Genomic DNA, 11,039 nt, shown 5'->3' with positions numbered 1-11,039 from the left:
GGAGAGCAGAGCTGAGCTGTCCTGCCAACACTAGTACCATGTAATACTGTAATGAAGTCTAAAGAGGACCTTAGGGGCTGGGGTAAAATGACCAATCCCCGCGGGAGGGGGAGAGCAATGCAAGTCTCTGTCGCTGTGCAGCAGGAGAGCGGAGCAGATGCTTTTCGGCCGGCAGATTGCTGCAGATCGCATGGGAAGGTAAAACCGTATTTAGCCGCGCTGGTCCATAAGGGAAGAGATGAGCGACCGGGGGCAGATCACACTCTCTCAGTAACTAACAGTGTTTGTAAATGATTGCAGGGGGTGCTGCCAGCAGGTGGAGGGGAGAGAGGGTGAGGGTGCAAGCATCACAAGGCTCCGTTCCCATGCTTGTAGTGGCTGTGCTTTTTAATTAGTTTTTTTTTTTCAGTGTTGTCGGTGCCGAACGCTGCGTGAATTGCATTTAGTGGCAGGAGATTGCTGTGTCTGTGTGTAGGGTTAGACAGAACTGCCTCAAAGAGGTCATGCAAATGAGTGGAAATAAATAACACACGCTGACGGCTGTATTTTATTCCTGAGTGTGTTTTGTTTTTTTTAATAATAATATGGTGTGAATTTTTTTAAGGTTTGGGTCTCCAGCTGATTTCAAAATTAACAAAACTTAGCGATTAGAAAATGAAGCCAAGCACCAAAAATGTGTAAAAAATAAATAAATAAATAAATTGAAAACCCTTTCATAGCTCGCTTTCTCTCTCTCTCTCTCTCTCTCTCTCTCCTCTCTCTCTTTCCTGTGTTTCTCCCAAAGTTTAGTAAAAAAAAAGTTTAAACCATTTCACATCAAACGCCCCACCTCTCTTTCTTTGTCTGTCTCTCTCTCCTGTGTCTGTCTCTCTCTCTGTGTCTGTTTCTTTGTCTGTCTCTCTCGTTCTCTGTCTCTCGCTCTCTCTCCGTGTCTCTTTCTTTGTCTGTCTCGTTCTCTGTGTCTCTGTCTCATGTGTCTGTCTTTCTTGTTCTGTCTCTCTCTCTCTCTCTCTCTCTCTGTCTCTCTCTCGTGTGTCTGTCTCTCTGTGTCTCTTTGTCTCTCTTTCTCTGTCTCTCTCCTACGTTGCCTGTAGTTTCCAGAGCCCCCTCTCCTTGTGTGAGTGAGAAGGAGACCAGTGGCCTTGAGATGCTGTTTATTTAAGTGGGGTGCTCAATACAATGAAGGGAGGGGTGGAGGTTACAAAGGAGCTATTCATCCTGACTGAGGAAGGCATATGCTGGCTGCGTGCACCAAATGTCATTATTAGTCAATTCTCTGCTTGCTTTCTTTCTTTTCTCTTTGGGTGTGTGTCTGTCTTCAAAGACAACGCAAGCCCAGCCTCCCACCCTTTTCTGTTACTTTCTGTGCTGTGATTGAGAATGTTTAACTTGATCTACCGCTTGGGTTCCTCTGTAGGGGTAAGAGAGTTTAATAATTAATTGAATCGATTTAGTTAATGTGGTGAGTTTTGTTCACCCCTCACTAATGAGTCACACAAGGAAATAAACGCAAAAGCAACAAAAGAAACTCGAGTCTCTCGTTTTGTCTTTCAGCGACAGCAGCAGCCTGTGCTGCAAAACCACTTTTTGTGTTTTGTTTTTGTTTTGGCACGATGATGTGTCTTCTTAAACTCGTGGTAAAACCAAGAACGAGGATCAAACTGTTATGCAACGGGAGTCTGATGTTTTAAACCTTTGTCCAATACCAAAAGAATAACAACTAAGCAGCCTTTGCTGAGATGTTTCCAGTTTGAGTCTGTTGAAATTTAAATGGCTCTTTTGTTAATCTGCCGAGTGAAGGCTGCAGGTCGGTCGTCTGGCTGGATTCCACTGTATCAGCGTGGCTTTCTGGACTCCCCAAATCCCTCTGCTTATAATCGGATGATCAATTGTCTCCATGGGGCTGCTAAATCAGAACTGGCCCCCTCGTCTTCCATCGGCTGGCAGGCCCTCCTGCTCATTTGCATTAGCATGACAAACAGCGGTGTGTGGAGGGAGGGGAGCAGGCTGGCAACCTCGTGGGCTGATTTTAAGCATCTTGGGGATTAGAATCGCCACAGAAGGCGAAATGGTAATGCTGCTAAAACGCCCGGGGGACGCCGTTTAGCGGGACACGGTCACAGTCGCACGCTCCCAGCAAAACCTAGTGCCTCCCAAAGAAACACAAAAAAAATCTGGCTTGATCTCTGGGGAAGATTAAACAGTGAGCATTGTTGGATGGGTCTGGCTGATGGGAGAGAGGGAGGGCTGGTTGTCTAAGCAATACGATTTACTGTCTTTTGTGCTTTTGATGGGGAATTTTGAGGTGTGTTGATTCATCGCATATCGATGAATCACAAAACTTTCTTCACTGAATTCGGGAATGCTAGGGTGCAAAACACACCCTTCCTCTCTCTCTTCCTTTAGGTTTTTTTTAACGATGACCGTCTGATTTTTTTTCTTGTGCATCAGACAAGCAGCCCATCAGGGCCTCGCATGTAACGTGAACCATACCGCGATATGCATGCGGTTTTGGTGCATTCGTATATTCCCTCATGATAATGTTAACCCGACTTGTTCTTTGTTGCAAAGGTTTGTATACGCTGCTCTCTGTGAACGTGAACAAAGTCATTGTGTTTGTGTTTTCTTCCCACAGACCCCCCAGTGCTGCAGCAACTTCGGAGAACATATCAGTATTTTAAAGACTACAGACAGGTGAGTGAGTCAGAGTGTTCCTCTAGCTGGGTGGAAAGAAAGACACATTCAAGTGGTGTCTGAAATCGTGCTTTTCCCATAGAACGGTAGCCTCTCGGAGCGCTTCAAATCGCTGAGCACTCAGCGGTGGAGGTCTAGGAAATAATATTGCAGGCAATGAAACCAGACTCCTTTTTGCAAAGCCGTTTCACACATTTCAGGTTTTATTTTGAACTTGTGTGTAGGTAGCAAGCTTGTTTTTAAAGTTCTGGTAAAACCAGGAATGGATCAAACTGTTATGCAGTGGGAGCCATTCCTGAGGTGGGACAGACATTGAGTTGTTTTTTTTTTTCTTGCAGATGATAATTGAGCCTACGAGCCCCAAGCTCCTCCCAGACGTGCTCAAGGAGCCGTACTACCAACCGCCCTACACCCTGGTGCTGGAGCTGACAGACGTGCTGCTGCACCCAGAGTGGTCGGTGAGTCCAGCAGAGAGAGAGAGAGACGTGCACATACACACACACCTAGTCACAATGAGAGATGCACAGTGACACACAAGACAAACTAATATACACAGTCACAATGAGAGATGCACAGTGACACACAAGACAAACTAATATACACACACACAGTCACAATGAGAGATGTACAGTGACCCACACAAGACAAACTAATATACACACACACAGTCACAATGAGAGATGCACAGTGACCCACACAAGACAAACTAATATACACACACACAGTCACAATGAGAGATGCACAGTGACACACAAGACAAACTAACATACACACACACAGTCACAATGAGAGATGCACAGTGACCCACACAAGACAAACTAATACACGTGCGCACACACAATCGCATATACAAATACACACTGTTACATATTCTCACACACGCACATCAAAGTGAGATCTCATAATAACAATGAGATAATATTCAACAAAAAACATATATATATATATTTTGTGTCAAAGCGGTTGATGTATGTAGACAGGTGGTTCTTCTGTAGTGGAAGTCATGCCATCGGACCCCCCCTCCCCTACCCCTTCTTTGATGCTGTCCAGCCTGCCATCTGTATGCTGGACCTCCAGGCTGCACCACCTGTCTCCCGTCCTCCCCTTTGATGTACTTCACCTGCCCAGGTGTGTCCCGTCCTGACAGGTGTGCACTGGAGACAGGTAACCTGATACTGCCCCCCCCTCCACCCAACCGCCCGCACAGCTCTGATTTCCTCTGAGATTGAGGGTACAATGTCTGGAAGAACTGTACCCTTTTATTTCCTCCTTGTGTCTTTTTAATTTTTTATTTTTACAGTTCTGGCCAAAAGTTTTGCATCCCCCTGTAGAATGAACAAATTTTGCTTGATAGTGGAGTGAAACCTGCTGAATAATGTCACGTTAACATATTGAATTGCACACCGCTTTGGAGTTTTCCCCATGTGAACTGACATTGATAAAATGTGACATGTTTTTAAATCTGACATGAAATACCACTATTATGGCTTTTTTTTTTTTTTTTTTTTTTTGCAAGATCATTTTGTAGTTTCTTTGATTACATGATGGTAAATAAGATCTAAATTATATTCATAATGCAAATGCCATAGCTGTACATCAGGGCTGGGAATCAGACTCCTGTTGCACAGCAGTGTCACCCATTCCAGGTTTTACTACCAGCTTGATCAGCCCCAGTGTGTCTAGGCAACAAGCTCAGGTGTGTCTTATTAAACTCCTAGTAAAACCAGGAGTGGATCACACTGCTATGAAATGGGATTACCGTCCCTGTGCGTTATTTCCCTGCAGTTGGTTACAGGCTGGCGTTTCAAGAAGAGGCCGGGTATTGAGTATTTATTTCAGCAGCTGGCTCCTCTGTATGAGATCGTCATCTTCACAGCTGAGACAGGCATGGTGAGTAAGGGAGGGGGAGGGAGGGGGGGTGTGTGTGTGGTATTGTTGAGTCGCTGAGAGATCGGGGCAGTCGCTGAGAGATCGGGGCAGTGTGGCGTTGAGTCGCTGAGAGATCGGGGCAGTGTGGCGTTGAGTCCCTGAGAGATCGGGGCAGTGTGGCGTTGAGTCCCTGAGAGATCGGGGCAGTGTGGCGTTGAGTCGCTGAGAGATCGGGGCAGTGTGGCGTTGAGTCGCTGAGAGATCGGGGCAGTGTGGCGTTGAGTCCCTGAGAGATCGGGGCAGTGTGGCGTTGAGTCCCTGAGAGATCGGGGCAGTGTGCTTCTCATTTCCATCACAGTGCAGCTCTTTTTGCTGGGTGCTGACAGACGTAAACAAACACGGAGCACTTAAACAGTAAACAAAAGCAGCTTCAGCTCATCTTTACTCAGACTTGAGTGCCTTTGAGTGTGAGTGTGAGTGTGTGTTTGCAACTATTCTGCAACCTTGCTTCAGAAATCATGCAGTGATGTCCAATTAGAGCAGAACAGGCGATCTAGTCTTAAAAGTCTGCTAATATAGGGAAAGCTGCATTCTATACAGCAGGCAACTCACTTTGGCACTGCTGTAAACTGCGCTGTTTTTAATATTTAAACAGTTGCTGATTTGAAGACATTAAGTATTCTTTACAGTAGGAAAGTTTTTAAGATTTGTACTTTTTTTAAATTTCAAAGTTTCTTTTTACGTTGCAGCTAAGAAACTGTGAAGCTTGCAAACGTTTCAGCTTGCCAATGCGAAACGAGTCCGCTAGACTCCAGTTCCTTCTCGTTTTAATAAACTTGGAGCGCCGATCGCAGCACAAAAAAAAAAAACTTTCTTCTTTAAATCTGATACTTTGAAACAAACGCTGCTCAGGCCCATGCAAAGTCTGAGAGGGTCTGTCTGAGTCGCGGCTGGTGCCTGAGTTTTATCAGGCTTGAGGGAGCCTCCCCAGTGCATTCGGACAGTGGATCTCTCCAGCCGTAGGGAGTGTGCCACCCCATTACAACGTCTATACAAACCCCCCCATTATAATAGAGGCGCACAGCAGTGGGTCTCTTAATTGAGGTGGTATTCATTGAAGCCATCAATAACTGCCAGAGGCGAACTGCTGCCTGCTGACACATAGACACACGCAGATACAGAAGCACTCTCAAAAGAGTCGGAACAAACGATTTCAGATCAAACCTGCTGCTTGTCTTTTGAACGCTCGCTAGCCCTACTGCTGTTGTGTATTTTTTAATTTTTTTTTTTTTTGGTTTGTGTTTTCCAATCTGGCTGGAGTATTAAAATTGCCCTAAAAGAAAAAAAAAAAAAAATGAAGACTGTTTTTTTCTGTTTTTCTTTAAACCGGCTGTATGCTATTCTTTCTAAATATTTTTTCTTTTTTAGTTTCAGATTTGTAAAAACTTTTCTATGTTCTCTATACAAACGACAGGAGGCCATCTCTGGTTATGTATTTCTATATATTTTTTCTTGCAGACCGCTTTCCCTCTTATAGACAGCATCGACCCGCACGGCTTCGTCATGTACCGCCTGTTCCGAGATGCAACGCGCTACGTGGACGGGCATCATGTCAAGGTACGCACCCACCCCCCACCCCCACAACAACCGTGAAGTGCTGTCCCATCAACTGATCTCAAGCCGCTTGCAAATCTAATCATCATTGACCTCTGAACTTCATGAAGTGGATTTTGATATTTCTAGGTGTAGTTTTATGTTATAACAGGGAGGGAAATAAGACTCTTATTGACTAGCCACTTCACCCAGTGTCAGCTGGTCCTGCCTTGTAATCTAAGCACGTTTCCTATATCTCTCCCCTTCATTCTTTCTTTCATTCTTTTTCTTTCAGTGGTCTTATTATGCTGTCCTGTTGACCTGCTGTCTTTCTTTTCCTCCCTCCCTCTCTCCTTTTCTCCTTTCTTTCTTGACCGTAGCATTACAATACTGTAAGCGTTGTTGTTCCTTTCTCCCTTCTGGTGCCCTATTTACCTTCTGCCCTCTCTCTATCTCTCTCTCTCTCTCTCCCCCCCCCCTCACCTTCCATCTGCTGCAGTGCAAACAGCAGGATTCCTGTGTCAACGTGAGCGGGGGGGGGGGGGGGGGGGGGCTGTGTTATTGGTGTCCCGCTGAAAGGGACAGGACCCTGGGCTCTCCCTTCTGTCCACACTGCAGTCGTTGCTTCCCTCTGGTCTCTCTTTCCCCCTCAATTGAATTGCAAAGCAGGGGAGTGGAAATGGGGGGTCACGGCTGGTTGCTCTGTAGGTCTGTGTAATTCTAGACCGGCTGTGCTGTTCTCTGGAGGCTGTTCCCTGACGCGATTTCATTAGACAGCTTTTCCTTTTAAATTATTTCTTGAAGTGTATATTCTTCGCGAGGCGTTAACGAACCCAGAGTCAAGCAGCAGACAAGTGTTACAAGCGCTACTGTATACGTGTTGATGAAATGTTTTAATGAAGCAGGGATGGGAGAAAGACTCCTTTTGCACAGGCTGAGTTTTACTGCAAGCTTGATTAGCCACGGTGGCTGTACAGGTAACAAGCTCAGGTGTGTGTCTTAAACTAAATAACTACTTGAGATTTTTAGAGCAGCAAGATTTTTTTTTTTTTAAGATCATTAAAGTAGACCCTGCAGACTGTTGGGTTCCATTTAATTTCTTGCACCTTTTAAAATATTTAATAGCTCTAGCCAGGCTAAATCCAATTTGTATTTAGTTTTAAATGTGCACTCACCGCTTAATCTAATACTATAGTATAATAATTCCTTATAGTTATTTTTTTAAAAGTTGTGTTTCCTACATATTAAATAATTTATCAGCAAGACAATTCACTCGTTTATGATTCATGCTTAAAATGGCATATTTTACAAAATGAAAGTTTCGCCATTTTTTGTACAGGAGAAAAAAATACATCGTGTGCAAATCTTAATTTAATTGAAGAAAATCTGACTAATAAGCAGATGGCAGATCAGAGACTGAAGGAACGTACAGAGATACGAGAGACGGGGACACACACACACACACACACACACACACACACACACACACACACACACACACACGTGTGCAGGCACGAGAGTCGGGGGGGGGGGGGGGCGCGTGTGTGATGTAAATCTAAATGTAAATAAAGCTGTGATACCCTTCTCTCTCCCTGGGGAGCGTTTTGAAATGATCCGATGCATCTAATGAAGAGCGAGCAGATGTCTAATTTATTTTGGGGTTCGAAGTGTTGCGATGTCGCTGGTTCCCACGCCCTTGCACACGCTTGTTGATGCACCTCTGCGAATGGGACGGGACGGGACGGGGGGGGACTGACCCTTCCAAACCTTTTAGCGTCCTGGGCCATCTGCCACACGCTGCCAGATATTATCAAGGCCTGCAGAGAGAGAGAGAGAGACAGCTGCTTACTAGGCAGTATCAGGGTGTTTGTAATTAATTGTGTGTGCGCATTTTGTAATCGTCTGTAAGCGTCTGTAATTTGTTATATTCTATTATAGTTCTACCCTCCCTTTTCTATTTTTTTTTATTTATTTTTTATCTGAAATCAAATTCATCATAAATTGTTCGGCAAGAATATTGAGGGTGATTGGGGATGGAGGGGCTTGGCTTGAAGAATTGGGAAGTTTGTATTTGGTGACGTTGCATTAAAATTATCCATTATCTAATTATATAGTGTCGGGTGATGGCGTGGCTGAGTTTCAAGCACTCCAGCAAGCCCACTTGGCAAAGTCTGACCTATACAACAGCTGTGGCCACTAGTTTTAGATCCCCCTATAGAAGGAACTCATTTTGCTTCAGAAAGTTGAGTGAAACCTGCTTAACACATTGAATTACACACTGCTTTGGAGTTTTCCCATAGACTTAACAAAAAAAAAAAAAAACTTATTGAAAAATGTGACATTTTGAAATCTAACATGAAATACTACTGTACAGCTGTTACGGCTTCTGGTTTTCTTTGATTACACGGTGCTAAGTAAAAGATTGAAGTGTTCATATTTGTTTTTTTTTTTATTGTGCACGCAGGATGTGTCCTGTCTGAACAGGGACTCCTCGAAGGTGGTCGTGGTGGACTGCAAGAAGCAGGCGTTCAGTCTGCAGCCCTTCAACGGGCTGGCGCTGCAGAAGTGGGACGGGAGCTCTGAGGACAGGACTCTGTATGACCTGGCAGCCTTCCTTAAGAGTGAGTGTCACAGAGGCAGGCTTTCTTTCTCTGTCTTTTTTCTTTCTCACTTTCTCCTCTTGTTCCTTGTTTTTGTTTTTTCTTTCTTTCTAACCTGCCTCCTCTTCCCCCCCCTGTCTCAGCGATCGCTCTCAGCGGGGTGGATGATGTGCGCTCAGTGCTGGAGAACTACGCCCTGGAAGACGATCCTATCGAGGCTTTCAAACGCAGACAGGCCCAGCTCGCCCAGGTGAGAGAGAGAGAGAGATTGAGAGCACAGGGGGTCCCATACGAGACACTGACACAGAGAACCCTGTACAGGGGGTCCCACACGAGACACTGACACAGAGAACCCTGTACAGGGTGACCCACAGAGACACTGACACAGAACCCTGTACAGGGAGACCCACAGAGACACTGACACAGCGAACCCTGTACCGTGACTGAGCTGGAGGGGTACACACTGATCATCAAGAAATCCTATCATGTGACTGGACTGGGTGTCCAGGAGACGGACAGGGGGTTACACACCGAGAGCCCCAGTCTTGGGAACCTGATTTTTTTATTTATTTGAATTTAACTGGGTGAATTACCTTTTTACCTCCCTGTTGAGCTGCACGCCACATGTGCATTGAGAGAGACTTCTCGTTGAAACGTTTGCCGTTGAAATGAAGATGCGCTTGTGTGTGCCATTGTCTTGCATGCTGCGCTGTCAGCGCCCGCCCGCCCGCCGGCCAGCAGTCGTAATGATGCAAAGAGTGCACGTTCTCTCGAAAACTCCCTCTTGAGTTGGCTAGATCAAAGGGGAGACACACCCGACACTTAAAAACGCATTATACAAGTTTTGAATGCTTTGTGGTTGACACTCTGAGTGCAAACTCTACAGAGGCTCAGATGGGGACGTGACTCCTGACTGTTTTATTAGCTGCAAGTGACGTGTTGACCCTGTCTCGTGTGTAACTGGGGTGCGTTTCCCTGCACAGGAGGAGCAGAGCAGAGTTTCGGAGCTCAGCCATCAGAAGCAGCAGGGCCTGTCCCTGGGCTCCATCGTGGGACGCTTGTGGGGCAGAAGCAAGCAGCAGTGACCTCGCTGCAGCCCATCAACCAACCACAGACCTCCTTACTGAGCAGCCAGCCAACCGACTGCCACGGGGGGGACAAAGAAGAGAGCATGGAAAGAAGGAGGAGGCAGGCTGAGGGCTGCTCCTGCCGTCCAATCGGGTCCCAGCCCAGTGGTGATGTCACAATAGGGGTGGGAGGGGCTCTGGGAGGCAAATCTTTTTTTATCTTAATGATTTTTTTTTTATTTTTTTTAGTTCCTCTAACCAGTCTCCAAACCTGGTCCTGGAGAGCTCCTATCCAGCAGGTTTTCTAGGTGTCTTTACCTCATCAGTGGATAAAGATCTGGAACACCTGTTCATCTTGACTAATTTAAGCCAATAATAAGTTCAATTAAGTAACTGAGAGATTGGTTGAAACGAAAACCAGCAGCCACAGTCGCTCTCCAGGACCAGGGTTCGGAGACCCCTGTTCTAAGCAGTATCCCTGTCGTGTGTTTTTTCAAACTGACCTCCCGTTGCAAAGCAGTTTGAGACTTTGAGCGATCCTGGAATGGGTGACACTGCTACCCAATAGGAGTCTTATTCCCACCCGTTAGCTCGCTCGCTCGCACGCACACACACACACAGACTCCGCTAAGTCAGTGCGGTACCGCTGCCAAGCAGTGACCTCATCGCACCCCTTCCTGGCAGACAGGCCAGTCGGAAACATGCTGCTGTTAGTGTGATCACCCTCAGCGTTACAGGCAAGAGGGTCTGCGGAGTTTCAGAATAGCAGCTTGAACTGCTTTGCAACGAAAGTCTTTTAGCTAGCAACGAACCGGGTCCCCTGTGCCCTGAAAATGGAACCTGTCTTGGGTTAATTGTCCTGTTTGTTAAACAGCTGTAATGACAATATGATATTCTACAGTTTAATACAATGCAGTACAGTACAATACAGTCACAGTAAACTGAGAATTGATGATGTAAGACTCCACCAAGCCCCCTCGATAGAGATACTGCTCTCTGAAATGCTTTTTTTTTATCAAGCCTCAATAGGGGCAGGGATATTAAATGCATAGTTCTTTATGTTTTGCAGACTTTGCGATTTTGGATTTTGTATTTATTTAGAGTAGTCGATGATGATAAAAATAAATAGTGATATTGTAATGAAGCCTGCAAATGTTCTGGAGTCATGCTCTCTCTCTCTCTCTCAAGATAATACATTTCTGGGTTTCAATTTGTA

At 45.6% G+C, this 11,039-nt stretch overlaps 1 protein-coding gene across 1 annotated transcript; it reads left to right on the top strand.

Annotated features, from left to right (window-relative positions):
- The first annotated feature begins 2,358 nt into the window (after positions 1 to 2,358).
- Positions 2,359 to 10,969, top strand: LOC121304949 (mitochondrial import inner membrane translocase subunit TIM50-like). Its single transcript, XM_041236398.1, has 7 exons — positions 2,359 to 2,694; positions 3,033 to 3,152; positions 4,480 to 4,584; positions 6,082 to 6,180; positions 8,621 to 8,777; positions 8,900 to 9,006; positions 9,740 to 10,969. Exons 2-7 carry the CDS (start codon positions 3,033 to 3,035, stop codon positions 9,839 to 9,841), a joined length of 690 nt encoding a protein of 229 aa, XP_041092332.1. The 5' UTR covers positions 2,359 to 2,694; the 3' UTR covers positions 9,842 to 10,969.
- Positions 10,970 to 11,039: the final 70 nt, after the last annotated feature.

Source organism: Polyodon spathula, chromosome 40 (genome assembly GCF_017654505.1).
Source record: "Polyodon spathula isolate WHYD16114869_AA chromosome 40, ASM1765450v1, whole genome shotgun sequence".
Classification (NCBI taxonomy): Eukaryota; Metazoa; Chordata; class Actinopteri; order Acipenseriformes; family Polyodontidae; genus Polyodon; species Polyodon spathula.
Note: the sequence above shows the minus strand (reverse complement) of the source record. Positions and strands in the feature narration are given on the sequence as shown.

Bases quoted from the DNA above. Each gene is read 5' to 3' on its own strand.
- LOC121304949 (XM_041236398.1), top strand. From the start codon at position 3,033: ATGATAATTGAGCCTACGAGCCCCAAGCTCCTCCCAGACGTGCTCAAG. The intron at 3,153-4,479 runs GTGAGTCCAGCA...ATTTCCCTGCAG, and splicing joins TGCTGCACCCAGAGTGGTCG to TTGGTTACAGGCTGGCGTTT. The intron at 8,778-8,899 runs GTGAGTGTCACA...CCCCTGTCTCAG, and splicing joins CCTGGCAGCCTTCCTTAAGA to CGATCGCTCTCAGCGGGGTG.